Raw genomic sequence first — 26,015 nt, forward strand, 5'->3', positions numbered from 1 at the left:
GGTTTATTGTAAATATTTCTGTTGGATAGTAACTTTTTTGTGTTATTTTATTTACTGTATTTTTATTTGTTATTTCTGTATAGTTGCACTCAAACAAATGAAGCGTGCCTCTACTGCGATACGATCTAGCATGTGAAGACAGTATCATCATTCATCGAGGCACCCCTGCTGTACCCTATGTAATGCCACACTTGCAGTAAGACATGTGGGTGTACTGTAGGGAGAGATCTGCTCTTTCATGATCCGAATTGATCTTTATTCTGTATTGATCTGTGGCGGGGGTGGCAGGCAATATTACTAACATTGTTTAACTCCTTTGGTCATTTCAAATTTAATCCGGGGGAAAGACAAATGGTGACGTTTTCATGTATTTTTTTTTTTTCTTTTAATTTAATTTAAATACATTTTTCAAGGTGCCCTGAGAGATACAGGCCAGTCAGTTTTACAAATTGCATTTCCACGCATGCCATGGTGATTTCATTTTTTTTCTGAAATTACTTTTTTTTTTCTTTTTCAAGTGGATGCTTAAGGCAGTAGATTCATAAGGTGTTACAGTGGCATTCTGAATCGAGACTGCAGTTTGTAATCATGTCTTACCTGGAAGGGGGGGGTCACTTTACTGTGTGTGACTGATGCACCTCCTTCATATGAAGCATCTCTTGGCTCCCATAGTTTGCAAGACTCTTTGTGGAGGAAAAATCTAACGTGTTGACTGGACTTAAATATGAAATGATGGACTGCAGCACACATTACATCACTAGCCCTTTAAAGTCCGCTGCGCTTCACATTCCTGCTTTCGCGCCACTGCCTCATTGTAGCCTGAATCTGTGCGTCGGCCTGATGCTACCTGTCAGGCTGTTCCAGCAGGAAAGACCTCCTGGGGGGCAAAGTCTCCTACCCCCTGACAGGCGGGATGTGAATCCAGAGGGAATGACAGTATGAGATTCACGCTCCGGTATGTGTGTACGGCAGGGCGACGGTGTTCGGGATGTGAATCCAGAGGGAATGACAGCATGAGATTCACGCTGTGGTCTGTGTGTACGGCAGGGCGACGGTGTTCGGGTTGTGAATCCAGAGGGAATGACAGTATGAGATTCACGCTGTGGTCTGTGTGTGCGGCAGGGCGACGGTGTTCGGGATGTGAATCCAGAGGGAATGACAGCATGAGATTCACGCTGTGGTCTGTGTGTACGGCAGGGCGACGGTGTTCGGGATGTGAATCCAGAGGGAATGACAGTATGAGATTCACGCTCCGGTCTGTGTGTGCGGCAGGGCGACGGTGTTCGGGATGTGAATCCAGAGGGAATGACATTTTGAGATTCACACTGTGGTCTGTGTGTACGGCAGGGCGACGGTGTTCGGGTTGTGAATCCAGAGGGAATGACAGTATGAGATTCACGCTCCGGTATGTGTGTACGGCAGGGCGACGGTGTTCGGGATGTGAATCCAGAGGGAATGACAGCATGAGATTCACGCTGTGGTCTGTGTGTACGGCAGGGCGACGGTGTTCGGGATGTGAATCCAGAGGGAATGACAGTATGAGATTCACGCTCCGGTCTGTGTGTGCGGCAGGGCGACGGTGTTCGGGATGTGAATCCAGAGGGAATGACAGTATGAGATTCACGCTCCGGTCTGTGTGTACGGCAGGGCGACGGTGTTCGGGATGTGAATCCAGAGGGAATGACAGTATGAGATTCACGCTGTGGTCTGTGTGTACGGCAGGGCGACGGTGTTCGGGATGTGAATCCAGAGGGAATGACATTTTGAGATTCACACTGTGGTCTGTGTGTACGGCAGGGCGACGGTGTTCGGGTTGTGAATCCAGAGGGAATGACAGTATGAGATTCACGCTCCGGTATGTGTGTACGGCAGGGCGACGGTGTTCGGGATGTGAATCCAGAGGGAATGACATTTTGAGATTCACACTGTGGTCTGTGTGTACGGCAGGGCGACGGTGTTCGGGTTGTGAATCCAGAGGGAATGACAGTATGAGATTCACGCTCCGGTCTGTGTGTACGGCAGGGCGACGGTGTTCGGGATGTGAATCCAGAGGGAATGACAGCATGAGATTCACGCTGTGGTCTGTGTGTACGGCAGGGCGACGGTGTTCGGGTTGTGAATCCAGAGGGAATGACAGTATGAGATTCACGCTGTGGTCTGTGTGTACGGCAGGGCGACGGTGTTCGGGATGTGAATCCAGAGGGAATGACAGCATGAGATTCACGCTGTGGTCTGTGTGTACGGCAGGGCGACGGTGTTCGGGATGTGAATCCAGAGGGAATGACAGTATGAGATTCACGCTCCGGTCTGTGTGTGCGGCAGGGCGACGGTGTTCGGGATGTGAATCCAGAGGGAATGACAGTATGAGATTCACGCTCCGGTCTGTGTGTACGGCAGGGCGACGGTGTTCGGGATGTGAATCCAGAGGGAATGACAGTATGAGATTCACGCTGTGGTCTGTGTGTACGGCAGGGCGACGGTGTTCGGGTTGTGAATCCAGAGGGAATGACAGTATGAGATTCACGCTCCGGTATGTGTGTACGGCAGGGCGACGGTGTTCGGGATGTGAATCCAGAGGGAATGACAGTATGAGATTCACGCTGTGGTCTGTGTGTACGGCAGGGCGACGGTGTTCGGGTTGTGAATCCAGAGGGAATGACAGTATGAGATTCACGCTGTGGTCTGTGTGTACGGCAGGGCGACGGTGTTCGGGTTGTGAATCCAGAGGGAATGACAGTATGAGATTCACGCTGTGGTCTGTGTGTACGGCAGGGCGACGGTGTTCGGGATGTGAATCCAGAGGGAATGACCGTGTGAGATTCACGCTCCGGTATGTGTGTACTGCAGGGCGACGGTGTTCGGGATGTGAATCCAGAGGGAATGACCGTGTGAGATTCACGCTGTGGTCTGTGTGTACGGCAGGGCGACGGTGTTCGGGATGTGAATCCAGAGGGAATGACAGTATGAGATTCACGCTGTGGTCTGTGTGTACGGCAGGGCGACGGTGTTCGGGATGTGAATCCAGAGGGAATGACCGTGTGAGATTCACGCTGTGGTCTGTGTGTACGGCAGGGCGACGGTGTTCGGGATGTGAATCCAGAGGGAATGACCGTATGAGATTCACGCTGTGGTCTGTGTGTACGGCAGGGCGACGAGGATAAGGGACTGTCCCATCCATGTCCTGCTCACACTCTGTTTTCCTACACTTGGGACCTTGACTGCCAAATTAAACCTTGCAGTCTTGTGCCGCCTTAAGATTGGCAAGGACTCTTCAGGGAAGTCTTTGGAAAGTGCTTTCCTGTACGGAGATTGACTTGCAGCCTGTTTTATTTCTGTTCTTTCTTTATTCTGCAGGTGAACCTGATGACCGGGACCTGTCGAAACTAGAAGTGAAGACGTGGGACCCAGACTGCCCGCTGACGGACAGGCAGATAGACCAGTTTCTCGTTGTTGCTCGGTAAGGCTTCCAATTTCACCTCTGCTGCTCCATAACACTAGAAGCCCCGCGGCAGTCATTTTGGCGGTTTTTGGTTTTAAAATGTAATTTTCTCCAGTCGTGTAACACATATGGAGCTGCGCGTTCGTGTACCTTTCTGTCCGTATGTATTAAATATTCTCACAAAGCATGAAACGCGGGAGTGCAGAAATAAAGGAGATATATTACATTATACCTAAAAGCCCCGGGAGCAGTCACATTGACGGCCACACAGAAAACAATTGTATTGTGATTATACAGAATGGTATTCTACTTTTATTATTTTTATTTACCAGTCTGCAATGTGTTTAGCTGTAATTAGATTAGTCTCTACGCTCTGCCTGAGTGAATGACTGACAGTATTGTTTTTCAATCTGCCTTTTCAAAGGCTGGCACCTGCTTGCTAGCTGTGCTGTTTTGGTCAGTCAATTAGCATCGGGTCTTGTGAAAATAAATAGACCGTGGAATTTCGCAGCGCAAGAAAATATGGAGTTGAAGTTTTGGATCAGATGGCACGGAAGTATTCTGTGAAAGCTGGCTCCCGACGGTGGCCTTTTCTGGTGTTTTACAGCCATCAGCTCCTGGGTACTTTACAAAGAATGCACAGAGAAGAATTTACTACGGATTTACAGTTAGCACAGGGACTTCACAGGAAGCCTTTGGAACAGAGGGAGACTGCCATGCGTGTACCCACAGCTGAAGCTGGCAACCCTTCTGAGAGCCACAAGAGATGCCAATGTAAGGTTGGCAAGTACAATAAAAATAAAACTTCGGACAGCTGTGGCCTGTGCAGACAGGCGGTGTGGAGAAGCGTATTATCTGTATTGATTGTGAACAGCCTTACACTCAAGGTAAAGGAATACCATTTTGTCAAAAAAAAAAAAAAAAAACTACTTCTGTAAAATGTTTTCTAAGTTTATTTATCTATGTTGTTCAGTTGCTTTTGCGCATCTGATAATAAACCGATTGCTGTTGAAAAGTTAAAAATGTATTACTGTGGTTTCAGTTTTATAAATGTATGTTGTAAACCGATGTCTGTTCAGATGTTTGTTTGTTTATTTATTTACATTTTCTTGTTTTGATTTGTAAAATAAATGTTTGTGTGTGTATTATATATATATATATATATATATATATATATATATATATACACGCTTCAGTTGTTCAGATGTTTATGTAACAGTCAAAAAAAAAAAAAAAAAAACGAATTGCATCTGACTAATTGTTTCTCCTTTCGTTACACTATTTACAGTGTTTTGAATACAGCCGTCAGAAAGGCTTCTAGGTATGAGAATATCTCCGGTCCTTCTACTGTTAAGTTTATTATTTATTTTTTCTAGGTACCGACTTCTTTTTATGTTCAGCAGTATTTAGGTTTTCTCAAAATATGCTGTTTACAAAAACAAGTGTCTGTCGCAGGTTTCAAAGCGTTTTGGATTGAAAGCGTTTTTCTGTGTTTTTTATTTTATTTTCTAAACATGTGGTTGGATTTGCTGCGCCTCACCTGCAGTCAGTCAGTGACACTCTGATCCTCACTGACGATAAGGGTTGTGAATGTCCACTTGGTATAGTCCAGACTGAATGATTGAATGTGTAGTTTCCAATGCCGATGTGCTTTTCCAGTCCTACACACACACACACACCTACCTATGGGACTCTTGTTATAGGTTTGTAGAAATCTGAACGTGTAAAGAATTCCTGTTCAGCCATGCCTTCGCCTGACCTTAAGTAAATATCACACTGCCTGTACCAAAATTGCCTTTATCCCACACCTCTTCATGTCGCAGGATTTTATTATGTGGGGTTTGACTACAGCTGGACCTTATTAAAAAGTGCGTCTGCTGCCGTGTGCTTTGAATGTGTTTTCTTGTTGTTGTTTTTCGTCTACATTTGCTGAGTAAAATGTTCAGAACCCTAACCTTTTTTACACAGTTATAAATGCATGGACTAGCCTACCAGGTGACATAGTAGGATTTAAACCAAGGTTGTGTAATTTGTGAAAAAAACTTCTTGTCCAAGGGACAAAATGCTAGAAAAATCTACTCGCCCCCTCCCCGTCACACAAAGTACAATATAACTTGTAGGATTTTGGTTTTATTTAGGCTAACAGTGAACACTATCAATCAATTAGTGAGTAACAGGGGAGGATCTAGCCTTGTAGCTTGACAGGTTAACTAAATTCAAGATACACAAAAGATTCCCTGTGACCTCACCTCAACAAATTTATAACATACTTAGAAGTATAAGTATAATAAGCAATATAAAAATATCTTATGCATGTTTCTTTGCACTCTCTATAAGCTCAATTCAGCTCCTGATGTACAGGTGTTTTAGTTTGTTGCATCACAGATATGAAATAATTTCCAACTATTACTGCTGCTGTGTGGAATTCAGATTTTTCTTGACGTTTCAGTTTTGTAATTGCTGAACCCCAGATTTTTAAGGGACTTGTATATAACCTGTCAAGTTTTTGTGCATTTTTTTTACTGTTTTTCTACCAAAATGCAAGCAATATTTACAAATATTCTGCAAAGACCAAATAGGTTTTATCTTTTGTTTATTTCTATTATACAACAGTTTTTTTTGTTGTTTGTTTGTTTTTTAAACGTACAACATTTTGCAGCTGTTTCTCCTACTGCAGCATCTTGTCCCATGATGGCTAACAGGAACACAGCTGCAGCAGGGGATCCTGGTTTCATACCTGCATGGCTTTTTTTGTTTTTGGGAGGGCAACATTCTTTCCCTGCACTACCCTCACTGAAAAATAAATACATAAATGAACTATTGCATAAACAGATTGCCATGGGATTTACAGGCTGTATTTTATTTTAAAATAATAAAATATTCTACAGGTAATCTCGTATAGAGAGAGGTAGAGAGAGAGAGAGATAGAGATGAGATTTATACAAGTATCATAATTATAACAGCCAATCAAATCACAAGAAAGTTGCCATAAGACTTCTACATTAATAGGGTTTTAAAAGTCAAAGCACAGTATCTGCAGAAATGTTTCGCCCTGTTTGGGGCTCATCAGTGCAGCGCAACTGAACTTTAACTAGTGAAAAGCTCAGGAGAGTAAGTAAATACAAGTAGCTTTCGAGTACTGTATCATTATAAACACATTTGTCACTCTTCACAATTAAAGTGTTACACAACCCGCTTTCCTTTCAAATATAAAATATAACCATTACGTATTGGGTGTTTACCTTCTAAAGGCTGTGTGGTCCAGTGGTTAAAGAAAAGGGCTTGTAACCAGGAGGTCCCCGGTTCAAATCCCACCTCAGCCACTGACTCATTGTGTGACCCTGAGCAAGTCACTTAACCTCCTTGTGCTCCGTCTTTTGGGTGAGACGTAGTTGTAAGTGACTCTGCAGCTGATGCGTAGTTCACACACCCTAGTCTCTGTAAGTCGCCTTGGATAAAGGCGTCTGCTAAATAAACAAATAATAAAGACCCGAAACCTGACTGTTAGATACCAAAGCTGCTGTGCCGAGCCTGTGACCCAGTCATGCCTGCCCCCGAGGGTATAAAGCACTGCGTGCACAGACCTCGGCGCCGTGTTTCCTTTCAACACTGACCTGACAGGGAACCTGGTAACAGATCAGTACTTGTTGCTAATGACTGTATCATTTTCACAAATTATTGTGTTTTATGTAATTTCTGCTGTATTTTATTTGTGCTGTGATGTGCTACAGCCTGTTTGTTACGTCCCGTAGCAGCCTTGTGCCTTGCGTGAAGCCAGCGTCTGAGTCGCTCCTTCCCAGGGATCAAGCAACATAACTCGGCTGACTTGTGCTGTCCTCACAGGCTGCTTTGCTCCAGCTGGAGTTAAATTAAAATTCTCGTTTTAAGTTACGAGATGTTTATTTTCTGAACTGTGATTGTGTTATTACTGTTTTCTGTGGAGAAATATTTCTTGTTTTGTATTTTCTGTGTGTTTTTTTTTTTTTTTTTACAGGAACACGCTGGACCGAGATACTCACTTTGGTTGAGATTGCTTGCAGTCTCATTCCACAGTATCTCACTGCCGCTTTGGTGACTGCTTTGCATCACTGTTACGGAGGCTGTTAGTAGCTCTAACCAGCGGGCTTCCCTCAGCCTCATGTGGGTACTGACTGTGGTTTTGCCAGTCGCTCGTACAGGTGGGCATCTCTGTACAGTGCTATCTGTAAACTGTGCACCGGTGGACCCGTACCGAGACCATAGGCGCCTAACCCATAGCGGACAGGGGAGGCAAACTATATGTTGTGCCCCTATACTTTTTTTGCTCAGTATATACACACTATTGTTCTATGTTTTGTTGTGGTTTTGCCTTTTAAACAGTTTAAACATGAACAGTGATTTGACCCATAGTCCGCACTGCACTATTTACAACAGCTAACGTTGGCAGCGGTGTGACTGCAACAGAAGATACTGGGCAGTTTGTGGAAACTACAAAGTTGTTACTTTTATTTTTATTCTCTATTCATTAAATTAATCAATTGAAAAAAAGGCAAGAGGTTCAGTAGAGCAGAGATAGATCTCTTTGCCTCCTCCTCTTTGGCCGAGGCAACTGTTACATGCCTTCCCACGGCTTGCATTGCTCCCGCTGTCTCTGGAGAAAATCAGGCAGGACCAAGCCAAGGTGCTCCTAGTAGTCCCTTATTGGCTCAGGAGACTCTGGTTTTCAACCCTGATGCAGCTCTTGAGCGGCCAGCCGTGGAGACTGCCCAAGCGCCGCGACCTACTAAGTCAGGCACAGGGGACCTTATGGCATCCCAACCCATCAAGCCTGCAGCTCTCGGTCTGTCCCCTGTACAGCTGCATTTGAGCCGTCTGGGTCTATCCAATTGAGATATTGACACCCTACAAAATGCCAGAGCAGCCTCCACACATTCCCAGGATGGGTACAAGTGGAGCATCTTTTAGATGTGGTGTCTGCCTCTTGGGTTCGATTTGACCTATGGCAGTAACACTGCAGTTTTTGCAGGGCCTGTTGAATGAGGGGAATTACCCCTCTATGTTCAAGGTCTATCTGGCAGCCATTTCAGCTTGCTATGTCAAAATTGACTTGTTCTCCCCAGGAAGCTCACTTCCTGGCTGGGGAATCTTTGAAAGGAGCTTGGTGACTTTGGCCGCCTATGGAGGATGTTGGTCCTCACTGGAGGCTTAACGTGGTGCTTGATGCACTCATGAAGCCTCTATTTGAGCCCTTGCATTCAGCTGAGCTGAAATGTTTTATCTCTGAAAGCGGCTTTCTTGCTTGCAATCAGTTCCACAAAGCGGGTGAGTGAGATGAAAGCATTCTCAATTGCAAAAGGCTGCTTAATTTTTGCAGAAGCCAGGACATAAGTTATGTTCTGTACCAATCCTGCTTTTTTGTCAAAGACTATCTCTGCATTATCATGTCAACCAGTCAGGACTGTACAGCATAGCGACTCACCTGGGTATCAGGCACGGGACTGTACAGCATAGCGACTCACCTGGGTATCAGGAACGGGACTGTACAGCATAGCGACTCACCTGGGTATCAGGCACGGGACTGTACAGCATAGCGACTCACCTGGGTATCAGGCACGGGACTGTACAGCATAGCGACTCACCTGGGTATCAGGCACGGGACTGTACAGCATAGCGACTCACCTGGGTATCAGGAACGGGACTGTACAGCATAGCGACTCACCTGGGTATCAGGAACGGGACTGTACAGCATAGCGACTCACCTGGGTATCAGGAACAGGACTGTACAGCATAGCGACTCACCTGGGTATCAGGAACAGGACTGTACAGCATAGCGACTCACCTGGGTATCAGGAACAGGACTGTACAGCATAGCGACTCACCTGGGTATTGGAGGCTTTCCATCCACCTCCTTTCCAGTCTGACAGAGAGCGGCAGCTCCAAACACTCTGCCCTGTGCAGCACCAGCGTATTATGTTGACAGGACGAAAAGTTGGAGGCGAAGTCCCATGGTCAAGCCCTGTCTAAGCAGCGGCTGTCCACGTGGATAACAGACACAGTCAGGACTGCCTATGAGCTGGCCAACTAGCCCCCTCCAGAAAAACTCACCGCCCATTCCTCCAGGGGCATGGCAACTTTGTGGGTTGTATTCCAGGGTGCAATGCAGCGATGTGGGCTACTCCCCATACCTTCACTAGTTTCTGTAGGCTAAATGTCATGGATCCTCAAAACCCTGTTTTTGGAACTAGAGTGTTTAGGGCGGCTTCCCAGTCGACCCTTACAACATGGAAGTGAGTTTCTCTCTAGGTTTTTTAGCCGTAGCTACTTGTTACTGGGGTTCGTAATGGCAACACACGAGGCAGCCTCTCGACTTAGCCTTGTGGCATTCCAGTCGTTCAGCAAATTGCCCTTGTGATGGTGTGGGTACACTTACCCATACAGTAATGGTTGCATTCGTACTTGAAAGGGAACGTTAGGTTATTATCATAACCCTGGTTCCCTGAAATAGAAATGTAGCCATTAACCTTGGAGGGCGGGACGTAAACATTTTAAATGTTTGTGTGTAGGTGCAAGACTTCCGCAATTCAGTTTTCAGAAACTTACGTGGCTCTCTAGAAATATATCCAGAGTGTTTTTCTAGCAACAGAACGAACATAGGAAAAATAAACACATGAAAACTATTTGTCCAACGAGCAAACTTGTTCGTCCCTCACACAAATCTTGTCCCGGGCGTCGGGCGATATGAATTGCACACCCCTGTTTAAACACAGGGAGTATTTAAAAAGACGAGGTTCTGTGCTTTTAAATGAGACCCCCCCCCCCCCCCCCCCCCAAGTAGCTTCTCGTCTGAGATCACACTCGCCCTGCATTTACCACCGTAAATGTGTTAATCCACTTGGTGTGGATACACAGTTAAATTAGAAGTATATACTGTACCTACGCACCCAAAGCAGCTACCCTGGATATGATGTTCAATAATTTAATAAATAAATACATGCATCAAATAAATATCCTTTTAAAAATAGATGTGTGGGCATTTAGAGCTTTTAATCTGTAATTGGAATTTCCTTTCATCCTGCAATTTACATTTCAAAGTTAGAATGATAATGATTAGAGTGTTTACTGAAGTATGATTTTCTCTTTGAACCATGCCCCCCCACACAGCGTTTTCAATAGCAAGGTATGGGATCTGAGCAAGTGATCTGAAATGTTAATTGTTACTGCTGAAGAGTTAATGGGAAGGAATCTCTTCAGACTAGCCTAGGTGAAAGCATTAAGAAGCAACCTGGTGTATCGCTGTGCATCCCCTGAACACCCCTCACCTGGTCACGCTAGTATCGCTGTGCTTCCCCTAAATATTCCTCACCTGGTCATGCTAGTATCACTGTGCTTTTCCCCTCACCTGGGTATCAGGAGCAGGACTGTACAGCATAGCGACTCACCTGGGTATCAGGAACAGGAGCAGGACTGTACAGCATAGCGACTCACCTGGGTATCGGGAACGGGACTGTACAGCATAGCGACTCACCTGGGTATCAGGAACAGGACTGTACAGCATAGCGACTCACCTGGGTATCAGGAACAGGACTGTACAGCATAGCGACTCACCTGGGTATCAGGAACAGGACTGTACAGCATAGCGACTCACCTGGGTATCAGGAACAGGACTGTACAGCATAGCGACTCACCTGGGTATCAGGAACGGGACTGTACAGCATAGCGACTCACCTGGGTATCAGGAGCAGGACTGTACAGCATGAAGAGACTCATTTTAAGAACTTAACTAAACAATGAACATTGCAAGTATGTGGAACCTCTCTCGCTCCCACTCTCTCTCTGTTACAGTGAGCTAGTTTTTGTGGAGATGATCATGAGGTGGCTTTGGCAGTTTCATGTCAGGTTTATTAGCAGTTTACCTGGATCTTGGTGTCCTTAGTAACTGTGGGCAACAGCGGTGGCTTAAAAAAAAAACAGGCGGGCATCTGATTTTTATTTACTGATTATGTGTTCCACTTAAAAGCTGAACAAATAAGCACAGGGTCCTGCAGCAGCTGTGAACCTGTTCAATTTGATCATGAGGTTTTAGTGGTGATGTACTGTAATTATTATTTATTTCTTAGCAGATGCCCTTATCCAGGGCGACTTACAATTGTTACAAGATATCACATTATTTTTACATACAATTACCCATTTATACAGTTGGGTTTTTACTGGCGCAATCTAGGTAAAGTACCTTGCTCAAGGGTACAGCAGCAGTGTCCCCCACCTGGGATTGACCCCACGACCCTCCAGTCAAGAGTCCAGAGCCTTAACCACTACTCCACACTGCTGCCCTGTAGAGCCAGGCAGTGCCCGTCTCTCCTGCTCTGAACCCAACCTGTATGCACTGTACAGCCAGGCAGTGCCCGTCTCTCCCTCTGAACCCAACCTGTATGCACTGTACAGCCAGGCAGTGCCCGTCTCTCCCTCTGAACCCAACCTGTATGCACTGTACAGCCAGGCAGTGCCCGTCTCTCCCTCTGAACCCAACCTGTATGCACTGTACAGCCAGGCAGTGCCCGTCTCTCCCTCTGAACCCAACCTGTAGCCAAGGAGACAAAATATCTCTGCCTCTTATTTACTGGGCCAGGTCAGTCTCTGTATTCCCAATAATGAAGATAGCGAGGAGAGATTTATTCAGAGTGGATTGAAAATTGCAAGGTGCTCGCAATACGCACGATATGCATATTTTAAATTTTGCTACGGTCTGGGATGTGAGTGTGTGTGTGTGTGTGTGAGAGAAGGCTGAGATGTGTCATTCACTCTGCTGCTGTAAGTAGCAGTGCTTGGCAGACACTAGAATTGCTCATACTCTGTTATTAAGGGTGCTTATTAATCTAGCACGTTTGCTAGATTTATTTTTATTTGCAGCAACAGTACAGTATATTTCTTTACCCAAATCCAATTTAACAGGTAACTGCAAATTATTAATGCAACATTAATCAATAAAATTTCTGGGGTGGGTGAAAAAAAAAAAAAAAGAAAAAAGCTGTTGCTATTTTAGGCATAAATGAGAGAGAGAGAGAGAGAGAGAGAGAGAGAGAGAGAGAGAGTCATGATTTAAGCAGAAGAAAAGTGGTATCCACCCCCAGCAGGGAGACAATAACATTTACAAAGAAACTTGTGGGGGGTGTGAGACGGCAGTCGCTGCACTGGGTTCTCTGTTTGCTGCCAGTGGCACAGCGTGGGGGTAAGGATTTATGGGGTGAAATAACAATAAAGAAACTCTCTTCTGGCTCCTCCATCTGTGCAAACATTTAAAAGCTAAATACAATTAGAAATAAAAATGTTTTGAGGAGAAGTCTTTATCAGGGCCTTATGCTTTTTGGTTTCTATTGGTGCTACAGAATAACCTTTTTACTTTGTCAAACAAAAAGCATGTTCATGTCTCGGATAGCAAGGTGGCAATACGTTCATCAAAATGTCTGTTCTATCAATGCTTCGAATTGATTGTGCCTCAATACATTTGATTTTTCTCTTGTGCATTTTGTAGTTGGCAGTTCTAGGTGTTGGTTGGACCCCAGTGGCCTGTGTGCTGACTCTTCTGTCCTGTTCAGTGCCGTGGCCTGTGTGCTGACTCTTCTGTCCTGTTCAGTGCCGTGGCCTGTGTGCTGACTCTTCTGTCCTGTCCTGTTCAGTGCCGTGGCCTGTGTGCTGACTCTTCTGTCCTGTCCTGTTCAGTGCCGTGGCCTGTGTGCTGACTCTCCTGTCCTGTTCAGTGCCGTGGCCTGTGTGCTGACTCTCCTGTCCTGTTCAGTGCCGTGGCCTGTGTGCTGACTCTCCTGTCCTGTTCAGTGCCGTGGCCTGTGTGCTGACTCTCCTGTCCTGTTCAGTGCCGTGGCCTGTGTGCTGACTCTCCTGTCCTGTTCAGTGCCGTGGCCTGTGTGCTGACTCTCCTGTCCTGTTCAGTGCCGTGGCCTGTGTGCTGACTCTCCTGTCCTGTTCAGTGCCGTGGCCTGTGTGCTGACTCTCCTGTCCTGTTCAGTGCCGTGGCCTGTGTGCTGACTCTCCTGTCCTGTTCAGTGCTGTGGCCTGTGTGCTGACTCTTCTGTCCTGTTCAGTGCCGTGGCCTGTGTGCTGACTCTTCTGTCCTGTTCAGTGCCGTGGCCTGTGTGCTGACTGTGTCTGTCTTGTTCTCTGCCCTGTTCAGTGCGGTGTGCTGACTTTCCTGTCATGTGTTCTTTGCCCTGTTCAGTGCGGTGGGGACGTTCGCCCGAGCCCTTGACTGCAGCAGCTCTGTGAGGCAGCCCAGTTTACACATGAGCGCCGCCGCAGCATCCAGAGACATCACACTGGTAAGAGAGCCTGCTGTTAATAAACCTTCTCAATACTTCTCCTTTACTCCCTAGTTCAGAGACATCACACTGGTAAAAGAACCTGCTATTGATCAACCTTCTCAATACCCCTCTCCTTTACACCTGTTAACCTGAATACTCTAACAATCTAACAAAGCTATCCTCGCCCTGTTGCAGAACTCTGTTTTTAGAAAGCAGCTCCTATCTAAAAAGCCGTCTCGTCATAATCTACCGGAACCCTTCGACGTTGACGCATTGGCTGCTGTATCGTGGTCATGTGAAGTTGTGGTTTCCGGGTGATGAAGATGAAACTTTGAGATACTGGCTTCATATTCAGTGCACATCCTTTAGGATGGGATTATCTAGGTCAGATTGGATCGTGGATACTGGCTTCATATTCAGTGCACATCCTTTAGGATGGGATTATCTAGGTCAGATCGGATTGTGGATACTGGCTTCATATTCAGTACACATCCTTTAGGATGGGTTTATCTAGGTCAGATTGGATCGTGGATACTGGCTTCATATTCAGTGCACATCCTTTAGGATGGGATTATCTAGGTTGGATCTGATCGTGGGTATCGTACAGGAAATTGTAATACTGTTTTCTGGCAGTAATTTTACAAAAGCTTCCGCGGCCTTGTATCTTGTATAGCATTTGAGATTCTGGCTTCAGGTATATTAACACTGCATGCTAAATTTGTTGCAGACCCGACCTTGAGATTTACCTCAAACACAATATGGCTTGCGTATTATATTTGGTACGCAGCTGTGTTCTATGATTTTCTGTGTCAAGTTTCATTAAAGGTACAGTGTGGAATTTACCCTTTCCCTGCTACATTGTTTTAATTCCTGGTCATATCAATGATACAGGCAACAAGCTTTGAGATAGTGTCTTCACATTTTACTTTATTCAGCATTCAGGGTCTTTGGGGGGGTGATTCAGGGGGCAAATCAATACAGTAGTTAAATGAACTGCACCTCAGTGGACTGGTTTCCTTTTTTTAATCATAGCTACTGTAAAGACATTTACACTTTGTATTTATTTATTTAAAATTCCTGTAATCGCTTATCCTATGACACCGTCTCCTCCAGCAAAGGGCATAAACCCTGCCTGCTTGCGGTATGTTTGACTCCAGTGTAATTATTATACAGTTGCAGTGTCTCCAGCAGCGAGCATGCTAATTGGAATTGGACATGCTCATTACAGCACCAGCTTGAAGGCAAAATAGGGCAATCATGCAATAAGTGAGCTTCATTGAAATGGAAACACTGAGTACCTGCTGCCTTTCTGTAGGCTCTCGCTTGGCTGCAGCTGTAGTAACTGTTCAGACGCAGTAAAAAAAAAAAAAAAAAAAAAAAAAGAAAATCTAAAACAAAGGAGTAGTTTTTCTTTGTGGATTTAGGATTCTCGCCAGTGCCACAGTGCTTTAGGATTCTTGCCAGTGCCACAATGCTTTAGGGTTCTCACCACAGTGTTATAGGATTCTTGCCAGTGCCACAGTGCTTTAGGATTCTCACCACATTGTTATAGAATTCTCGCCAGTGCCACAGTGCTTTAGGATTCTCGCCAGTGCCACAGTGTTATAGGATTCTCGCCAGTGCCACAGTGCTTTAGGATTCTCGCCAGTGCCACAGTGTTATAGGATTCTCGCCAGTGCCACAGTGCTATAGGATTCTCACCAGTGCCACAGTGCTTTAGGATTCTCGCCAGTGCCACAGTGCTTTAGGATTCTCGCCAGTGCCACAGTGCTTTAGGATTCTCGCCACTGCCACAGTGCTTTAGGATTCTCACCAGTGCCACAGTGCTTTAGGATTCTCACCAGTGCCTCTGTTTTAGGATTCTCACCAGTGCCTCTGTGTTTTAGGATTCTCACCAGTGCCTCTGTGTTTTAGGATTCTCACCAGTGCCTTGGTGCTTTAGGATTCTCACCAGGTCCTCGGTGCTGTAGGATTCTCACCAGTGCCACAGTGCTTTAGGATTCTCACCAGTGCCTCGGTGCTGTAGGATTCGCTGCTCCAATCAATTAAGGGATACACTGTATTAAGTCTTGCAAAGAAATAATGCACAAACCCACCTACAGATGTCATGAGAGTGACAGTACCATATGGAACAGCTGGAGTGTCTTGGAAACATTGGGCATTGTCGTTAATACAGGATTGGGGATTTGTAATCCACTCCTCTTTGGGGTATATGCTGATTGTTAAGAGCCGTGTGCTCCTCTTGCCTAATCTGCCCTTTCAATTCAAGGAGAGCATTCCTTTCACCCCAGATCAGGAAATAAACAAAATACAAATGGGTCCGTGGTTATTCCTCTGGGAGTTTGACTTAGACCCGTTTTGAAAGTTGTTCATGGTTATTCCTCTGGGGTTATTCCATGCTTGAGGGCTCTCTGTATGAGTGTGTTTTAAATCCTTAGTGAGGTTACGAGTTGACTGTGTTTCTTCCCCTCCAGTTTCACGCGATGGACACCCTGCACCGGCTGGACTACGACCTGACGACCGCGATCAGCATCCTGGTGCCGCAGGGCGGGCCGGTGCTGTGCCGGGACGAGATGGAGGAGTGGTCCGCCTCCGAGGCAAACCTCTTCGAGGAGGCTCTGGAGAAGTACGGCAAGGACTTCAACGACATCCGGCAAGACTTTGTGAGTGCTGGCCGGCCGGGCTGTAGATCAGCTGCCCACCTGTACAGTGTATCGTACCCATTACAGCAGTGCCCTCGAATCCAAAGCAGGGTCTTTTAATACAGTATCATACCCACTACAGCAGTGCCCTGGAATCGAAAGCAGGGTCTTTTAATACAGTATCGTACCCACTACAGCAGTGCCCTGGAATCGAAAGCAGGGTCTTTTAATACAGTATCGTACCCACTACAGCAGTGCCCTGGAATCGAAAGCAGGGTCTTTTTAATAAAGTATCGTACCCACTACAGCAGTGCCCTGGAATCGAAAGCAGGGTCTTTTAATACAGTATCATACCCACTATAGCAGTGCCTTGGAATTGAAAGCAGGGTCTTTTAATACAGTATCATACCCACTATAGCAGTGCCTTGGAATTGAAAGCAGGGTCTTTTAATACAGTATCATACCCACTACAGCAGTGCCCTGGAATTATACCCACTACAGCAGTGCCCTGGCAGCTAGGCTCTTGTTTTTTTCTTTTAGACTTCCAGTTTAAACTCATTGTTTTTATTTACTGTTGTCTCTCAGTATGAAGGAGCTGTGTTTATTTAAAAGAAAGAATGCTACATTTTTAATCTTGATTTTAATCTTGAAATAAAAGTTCTGTCATGTGTATCCTTCAGCCAGTGACAGATTGTTTTGACCTCTTAGTGGTGTAGCGGGTATCATAGTCCTCTGCTGCCCTGGTCTTCCCTCTCATGCAGACAGCGTGGGGGTTTTCCTCTGCTGCCCTGGTCTTCCCTCTCATGCAGACAGCGTGGGGGTTTTCCTCTGCTGCCCTGGTCTTCCCTCTCATGCAGACAGCGTGGGGGTTTTCCTCTGCTGCCCTGGTCTTCCCTCTCATGCAGACAGCGTGGGGGTTTTCCTCTGCTGCCCTGGTCTTCCCTCTCATGCAGACAGCGTGGGGGTTTTCCTCTGCTGCCCTGGTCTTCTCTCTCATGCAGACAGCGTGGGGGTTTTCCTCTGCTGCCCTGGTCTTCCCTCTCATGCAGACAGCGTGGGGGTTTTCCTCTGCTGCCCTGGTCTTCCCTCTCATGCAGACAGCGTGAGGGTTTTCCTCTGCTGCCCTGGTCTTCCCTCTCATGCAGACAGCGTGGGGGTTTTCCTCTGCTGCCCTGGTCTTCCCTCTCATGCAGACAGCGTGGGGGTTTTCCTCTGCTGCCCTGGTCTTCCCTCTCATGCAGACAGTTTTTAAGCCCATCTAACATTTATGTGCTGCGCTTCTCGCAATGGCATCAGGGTTCCACTCCTTTGCACAGCATTATCCCATGTGATCTCCTGATCATTTTTATTTAGTGGCTGCAGCACCACGTGGCTACCTGCAAACTTTGAAACAACAAAATCATTTATTTTGTTCTTTTTAAATGAATGAGACTGTACATTCTTTTTTTTTTTGCATTTCTTTTTAATGCACATCTTGTCTCCTCGTTGCAGCTTCCTTGGAAATCCCTCACTAGCATCATTGAATATTACTACATGTGGAAGACGACTGACCGGTACGTGCAGCAGGTGAGTGAGAGAGAGAGTCCGAGCACTTCCAGGCTGGCTTGTCAGCCCTGTTTACCTGCTCTCCTTAACCCAGGAATGCTGCCCACTGGGACAGCCGGTCTCTGATCTGCAGCTCCATTCAGTGGAGCTCTTCATGGGGGTCTGTACACTGGTTCAATACTCCAAGCTTTAAACTTTCAGTGCCCCGACGAAACATCCGTGCATCCTGCATCAAACATCGCAGAACTATAGTCTTGTATCGGAATAAACTATTTTGTGTTGTGTGTTTTTTATTAGTTTATTTATTTTAGTGTTTGGCGGGGAGGGTGCTAAACTTTGGCTGCTGAAACCGGTGTCAAGCCTGTGTTGAATGTATGGAATTTAGCATCAGATAGCTCGTTCAGTTTATTGATTGCTTCTCAGAGTGGTGCGTAGATTCTGCATCACAGTCAGGAAAAGGTCTGCACTCACTTATCTATTGAAAGGACCCTCTTTGTTTGGTCACCAGTTCCATGTGATGCCTGGGTGCCTGTTATCTGGATAATATTGAGTGCAGATTTTTTTTTCTATTTAATATATATATATATTTTTTTTTAATTAGAAACGCCTTAAGGCTTCAGAGGCTGAGAGCAAGCTGAAACAAGTTTACATCCCGACCTAGTAAGTATGTGTTGTGTTTCCAGGGCTCTTGCACTGAGCAGGACTGCAGTACTGTCTTACTGCTGTAGTGAACACAGAAGTAATTGGACTTGCTGCTGTAGGCAGTCCTTCTTTTATTTGATTATTACTGCCCGCCAGAACCACTTATTTTCCTTGGTTAAGTCAGGTTATTGTCATCATCATATTTGCTCAGGCTGTGCTTTTCAATTTCAAGGTCTTTAGTCAAACTTTTGTTCTCCTTGCATATGTTGCTCCTCAGCCCAGATTAATTAGCTGGTCCCGCAGAAGTTTAGTCTCAGAAATAAATAACTGTGCATTGCTTTACCAGCATGCTTTAATTAACAGCCAGTGTGTTTCTTTCACCTCCAGTAACAAGCCCAACCCCAATCAGATCTCGGTGAGCAATGGGAAGCCGCTGGTGATGAACGGTGCAGCTGGCGCCGGGGTTGCCCAGTCCCTGAACTCGGCGCCGAGCCGAGCCTGCGAGAGCTGCTTCTGTGAGTATCCGCACCGAGCCACAAAGCTCCAGCCGGCGCAGGGTGGAAATGAGACTCCTACTGCATAGCAGTTTCACCCATTCCAGGGTTTAATATGAGCTGGATTAGCACAGTGTGTATGTAGGTAACAAGCTCAGGTGAGTCATTTTAAACTTGCAGTGGAACCAGGAGTGGATCAAACTGCTATGCAGTGGCAGTCTTATTCCCATCCCTGCAGTGCATAGGGTCAAATCCAAAAGCTGTTTCTTCTGGGTTAAATCATCCCGTTGGAGAGAATTAATCGCATGTTGAAAAATGAAATCTACAATGTGTTGATGAGCATATTTAACCCTTTGCGGTCCATTTATTCAGCGCCTGTCAGGCGCCTCAGGTCTAATTTCACTGTTTATTTTACACACGCTGTTTAAAAGTAATTTTATTCACAGTAAAACAGGTTTAAAAGGCACTGCATATCAACAGGACACTCAGTACTGCATCTCCAGCCCCTTGTTCGCTGTATTTCACATACCTCTTCATAGTCGTGCATACTGATAAATCATCTCCTGATCACCAAACTCCACAATAATGCTATCCAAGTCATTATTTTATTACTATAAAATCTCAAAAAGTTTGGCAAATGTCAGTGATTTTCTATGAGTGCTGGATGCGGAAGCAGCTGTCTTGTTTGTTTATGTCCGTGTTATGTCTGTGGTGAAGGGACTATGCGTGTTGCTCAGATCCGCCTCCATTTTTTTCCCTGTCTTCTCTCGGCCTCTCTCAGCCATTTAAAGCTTTTCTCTGCGTTTTCCAGAGAAAAAATGACTAGGGACCTGTGCTTGACGCCGTTTTGATGATGTTGGACCGGAAAGGAAAAATGTTAATGTTGGACCATTAAAAGCATAAAGGGTTAAACCTTTATGCTTTTAATGGCCTCCTCTTGAAAAGTCTTGCACACAGAGATGAGGCTAACGTGTTGCACGAATGGTATTGATTGTACTGTGTGTGTCGTTCAGGCTCATACAGTATATGTGAATCCATGTGCCAGCAGCTTGTATGAAATGCCCTCTTGGTGTCTCTGGTGAATTCAGGACCACACTGTGTGCTGCTGGTGCTCACGGTCGTCATGTTCCATCGGTAACCTCAGCATTATTGGCCAGATGAAAACCACAGCAGTTCTGCTCTGTGTTTTAACCTTCTTTTCATTGAAGCGACCCCTATTAGTCTGAATTGCTGAGCTCTGGGTGGGGTTCAGCTGCGGTCATTGTAAACGAGGGCATGCAAGCCCATGAGGGCTGTTCCGTGTTACTTTTTTGTTTCTCAGATGAGCTGAGCTTACAAATGGCTTGAAATTAGCGCAGCTCTTTCACAGCATGTGTGAGACAATCCCCCTTTAGATGTGTACATTTGTCCTCATGTTTTCAGGCGTTTATTTGTGTGTGTGTGTTTTGCATGATGTGTTTTTGGTAGAAATGCCCGTCTAACTGCACTGCTCTCTTCCATTCCCTCCCCAGCCCTGCAGTCTGCGCAGTGGTACTCGTGGGGACCCCCCAGCATGCAGTGCCGGCTGTGCGTGTCTTGCTGGGCGTACTGGAAGAAGTACGGGGGTCTCAAGATGCCGAGCCGAGGAGAGGAGGAGGAGGAAGAGGAAGGGGAGGGGGAGGGAGAGGGAGAAGAGAAGCCGGCGCCCAGACCAGCACCCACGGTACAAGCTTTTAACTCTTAAAATGCTTAATGATAAATTATCCCCCACTACGTTTTTTGTTATTGTGACATTTTAACTCGGTGGCCTTTCAGACTTGGTTTGCGTATTGGCGTACGATGAATTTGGATCTAATGAGCATAAGCTCAGCGTTTCATAAGCATCACAGTTGCAGATCTAACTCGTGGCAAGCTTGCACGGTCTTGAATCTTGAATCAAATTTTTTGTGTCTCTTTCTGTTTGCATCAGGAGGTGCGATCCCGAGGGCACGGGCAGCGCCAGTCTGCGTACTCCATTCCCATCCGCAACAGTGGCAGCCCCAGGTCGTCCACGAAGACACGGCAAACCTTCCTGCTGCAGGCCACGCGCATCACCAAGCTGGCGCGCCACGTGTGCCGGGACCTGCTGCGGCTTCGCCAGGCGGCGCGCCGGCCCTTTGTTCCCATTAACTGTGCTGCCATTAAGGCAGAGTGTAAGAGCTTTTTAAATTCCTAGCTTGCGTCGCACTGATCACGCTCTGAACCATTTCCTTTTTTTTATTCTGTTTTTTTTTTTTTTACTTTCTTTTTGTTTTTGATTTTGTTTGCAATAAAAATACCTGGTCCCACATTCTTTCAAATTGTTTTTTAATGTATTTATTATACCTTTTATTGTTTTTCCTGTTTTGATTTCCTTTTTTTTTGTCATTCTTGTTAATTTTGTGTTTGGTGTCTTTTTCTTTTTTCTGTGCCACATCAAGAACTCTGACCAGTTGCTTGTGCTTTACCAAAAAGAAGAAACAAAGGCTGACGCAGCTGGCTGAAGATACTGTCATGTTGCCTTATAGGGCTGGAATCATGGATGAGTCTTCCCAGGGATATTAAAACAGGAGAAACGATCCCGAGCATTGCTGGATTGGACACGCAAGCATGGAGCTGCTTGTGAGAGTCAATGGATAGAAGATCAAAGTGGCTTGAAGAGAGAACGGAACATTTCATTTATCTGAGAGACAAAGTAAAGGCAGCCTGTGAAGTGTGCTTTCACTGTGATGCGCTGCTGTGCTCAGAGTGGATCAGGGTCCATTAAGGCAGCACTATGTTTGCTGAGAGATTCTTCTTGCTTTGGCTCTGCTTGATTATTTTTTTTTTGTTTGTTTTTTACATGAAAGCAAAGCAATTCAGACATGTTCCCTATGAACAGAATGCATTTGTTTGTTTGAAAGAGTAGGGATTAGGCCAAAGAAGCAAGACATTGCTGATTGCATGGAAAGGGCTAAAGATTCCCCCCTGCCCCACCTCCCTCCAAAATAAAACACTCATATTTGAGTTTACTTTCCAATGTTACACACAATTTCATCATCTGAGGTTTTTTTTTGTTTGTTTTACTATGAAAATGTTTTTATGTTAGTATGCTGACCTCGCACATTGCAAGCGAGAGTCTTAACCACCATGCAAAAGAGCCGGGCACGTCTGCATTCGGTGTTCTAAAGCTTCTCACCGACAAGGGACTAGACTCTGTATGAACAATGCATCACACAGCACTGCCTCCCGACAAGGGACTAGACTGTATGAACAATGCATCACACAGCACTGCCTCTTACACGCTCTTCCCCTTTGTCTAAACAAATTCATTATTTATTTTCAACACATAACATGTTCTCATCATGAGCACACGGTTCACAGAGACCCCATTCCGTTTTTTAAAATGAAATGCAGTTTGTTTAAAACAATTGTTTTGTTTCCAGTGCTTGATGGGTTTTAGTGGGAAACAAAGCAGGTGAGATTGCAGTGTGTTCAGGAGGTGAGATGAAAAGGTAGGGAGAAGTGAGAAAGCAGCAGAGTCTGGAGTTTCAATATAGAGTCCTGATTGACGGTACACCCAGCAGAGAAATGTTCAGATGCATTTTAATAATAGGAACATGTACTTTAGCTGCTGTTTTAGGCTTGTCTCTGAATTGACATGAATTGCATTTTGAATTCAGACAGGACTTTTCAGTGTGCCTCAGTGCATTAGAGCTGGGGGTTTGATGCTTGTGGCAGCTCTGGTGCTCTATTCATTCTTGCCTTGCGTTTTAATGGTTTTAAAATGACAGCCATGCACTGTTAAAATGACACATTGATACGTATGTTTTAGGCCTATTTTAATACTTTTATTCTCAACATGGTGACCTGTGAACTGCAGTTACAGGGCTGCATAATGAACTGAACAGTGATTTTTAAATACTGAATAGAAACATTTCTTGTTTTTATCTGTGGTGCAGCAAGCTACATGAAGAATTGAGCGGTTGTTCAAACAATTTCTTAATACATTTGCGAGTGATTCAAGTATCATGAGGAAACTGACAATTTGGATGACCAGATCAAACCTGTCAGTACATTTTGAACCCTGTTTTGTGCACCTTGTTGCAAAAATAAAGTTAGCATCTCTTTATTTGTGGGACACATGTCCCTTGTACCTTAAAGGGTTAAACCTCCAGTGTACAAATAAAACTTCAACTGTGCATTGACCTGTTCAACACAACCTCAATACAACTTCTCTACTGTGCACGGACCTGTTCAACACACCCTCAATACAACTTCTCTACTGTGCCCTGACCTGTTCAACACAACTTCTCTACTGTGCCCTGACCTGTTCAATACAACTTCTCTACTGTGCCCTGACCTGTTCAACACAACCTGACCCCAGATTAAAGCAATAGCGGAGCCGATTCGAGGCCAGCTGAGTTTAGATAAAGACTGCAAATACTGAAACATTGAACTATGAAGTCTAGAGCAACTGTCCTGATTTCCATGGAGTCCTGAGACAGCCATAATAAAAGAAAGATTGCTTTTAACCAGCCTTTACACTGCATCAGTATTCTTGTGCTGTTAAATGCTACGTGTTTAAACACTTGCACACATCATTAGGTTTCTTCTATTAAAAACTGCTGATTGTCCAATAGAAAGCTGTATTATGGAGGCCAATGAACCATACAGCTCAAGAACCCCCCTGCATTAACCAGCTCCACAATCCATCCATCCTGCATTAACCAGCTCCACTATCCATCCACCCTGCATTAACCAGCTCCACAATCCATCCACTCTGCATTAACCAGCTCTTCTATCCATCCACCCTGCATTAACCAGCTCCACTATCCATCCACCCTGCATTAACCAGCTCCACAATCCATCCATCCTGCATTAACCAGCTCCACTATCCAGCCACCCTGCATTAACCAGCTCCACTATCCATCCACCCTGCATTAAACAGCTCCACAATCCGTCCACCTTGCATTAACCAGCTCCACTATCCATCCACTCTGCATTAACCAGCTCCACTGTCCATCCACCCTGCATTAACCAGCTCCACTATCCAGCCACCCTGCATTAACCAGCTCCACTATCCATCCACCCTGCATTAACCAGCTCCACTATCCAGCCACCCTGCATTAACCAGCTCCACTATCCATCCACCCTGCATTAACCAGCTCCACTATCCATCCACCCTGCATTAACCAGCTCCACTATCCAGCCACCCTGCATTAACCAGCTTCACTATCCATCCACCCTGCATTAACCAGCTCCACTATCCATCCACCCTGCATTAACCAGCTCCACTATCCAGCCACCCTGCATTAACCAGCTCCACTATCCATCCACCCTGCATTAACCAGCTCCACTATCCATCCACCCTGCATTAACCAGCTCCACTATCCATCCACTCTGCATTAACCAGCTTCACTATCCAGCCACCCTGCATTAACCAGCTCCACAATCCAGCCACCCTGCATTAACCAGCTCCACTATCCAGCCACCCTGCATTAACCAGCTCCACAATCCAGCCACCCTGCATTAACCAGCTCCACTATCCATCCACCCTGCATTAACCAGCTCCACAATCCATCCACCCTGCATTAACCAGCTCCACTATCCATCCACCCTGCATTAACCAGCTCCACTATCCATCCACCCTGCATTAACCAGCTCCACTATCCATCCACCCTGCATTAACCAGCTCCACTATCCATCCACCCTGCATTAACCAGCTCCACTATCCAGCCACCCTGCATTAACCAGCTCCACAATCCATCCACCCTGCATTAACCAGCTCCACTATCCATCCACCCTGCATTAACCAGCTCCACTATCCATCCACCCTGCATTAACCAGCTCCACTATCCATCCACCCTGCATTAACCAGCTCCACTATCCATCCACCCTACATTAACCAGCTCCACTATCCATCCACCCTGCATTAACCAGCTCCACTATCCATCCACTCTGCATTAACCAGCTCCACTGTCCATCCACCCTGCATTAACCAGCTCCACTATCCAGCCACCCTACATTAACCATCTCCACAATCCAGCCACCCTACATTAACCAGCTCCACTATCCATCCACCCTGCATTAACCAGCTCCACAATCCAGCCACCCTGCATTAACCAGCTCCACTATCCAGCCACCCTGCATTAACCAGCTCCACAATCCAGCCACCCTGCATTAACCAGCTCCACTATCCATCCACCCTGCATTAACCAGCTCCACTATCCATCCACCCTGCATTAACCAGCTCCACTATCCATCCACCCTGCATTAACCAGCTCCACTATCCATCCACCCTGCATTAACCAGCTCCACTATCCATCCACCCTGCATTAACCAGCTCCACAATCCAGCCACCCTGCATTAACCAGCTCCACTATCCATCCACCCTGCATTAACCAGCTCCACTATCCAGTCTCTGACTTCACCCATGCTTTAAACATTCATTGAAATAATAGACGCTGATTACCTCTCTCCCCGTGTGGGTTTGTTTGGGCCATTGCATTTTCTAAAAACGGTTGACTGATCAGCAAACCAGTTTTTAAATTACCTGTTCATTCATCTTGAATCTTTTGAAATATGTATTCTAGTTTTGAATTCTTGCCTTGATTGCTGATTGAACCCAGTGACTTACCCAGATCATTGTGGAACAGGAAGGTACATGTTTCTTTGTATTAAATGGTGCAGGTTAAATTAAATAACATGTAAGTAGTATGTGGATTTGTTTTGCTGTTTGAAACCCTGAACCCTGACGTGACCTTCTCTGGGTAAAAGGAATAGGAGTAGCGCTGCGGCATTGCTTTCATTGGCTTTCATTGGCTTTCATTAGCTTTCATTGCCTTTCATTGGCTTACATTGGCTTTCATTGGCTTTCATTGGCTTACATTGACTTTCATTGGCTTTCATTGGCTTACATTGGCTTTCATTGCCTTACATTGGCTTTCATTGGCTTTTTAAAATATTTTGATTTCTTTAGAGA

The 26,015-nt window shown here is 45.7% G+C and overlaps 1 protein-coding gene across 5 annotated transcripts in view; it reads left to right on the forward strand.

Moving 5' to 3' along the window:
• The window catches only part of LOC117403011 (metastasis-associated protein MTA3-like), a 48,485-nt gene extending 24,730 nt beyond the window's left edge, over positions 1-23,755 (forward strand). For 2 of the 5 annotated variants that reach the window (XM_034004824.3, XM_059024725.1), the window contains exons 7-14: positions 3,355-3,457; positions 13,650-13,749; positions 16,206-16,394; positions 17,865-17,939; positions 18,520-18,578; positions 18,948-19,075; positions 20,566-20,756; positions 21,003-21,362. In XM_034004824.3, the coding sequence (XP_033860715.1) occupies positions 3,355-3,457; positions 13,650-13,749; positions 16,206-16,394; positions 17,865-17,939; positions 18,520-18,578; positions 18,948-19,075; positions 20,566-20,756; positions 21,003-21,248 (1,091 nt within the window). In that variant the 3' untranslated portion in view covers positions 21,249-21,362. Of the gene's footprint in view, positions 1-3,354; positions 3,458-13,649; positions 13,750-16,205; positions 16,395-17,864; positions 17,940-18,519; positions 18,579-18,947; positions 19,076-20,565; positions 20,757-21,002; positions 21,363-21,492 lie in introns of those variants that run through there. The other 3 variants (XM_059024727.1, XM_059024724.1, XM_059024728.1) reach the window with 3 other exon arrangements.
• The last annotated feature ends 2,260 nt before the right edge of the window (positions 23,756-26,015 follow it).

Source organism: Acipenser ruthenus, chromosome 5 (genome assembly GCF_902713425.1).
Source record: "Acipenser ruthenus chromosome 5, fAciRut3.2 maternal haplotype, whole genome shotgun sequence".
Lineage (NCBI taxonomy): Eukaryota > Metazoa > Chordata > Actinopteri > Acipenseriformes > Acipenseridae > Acipenser > Acipenser ruthenus.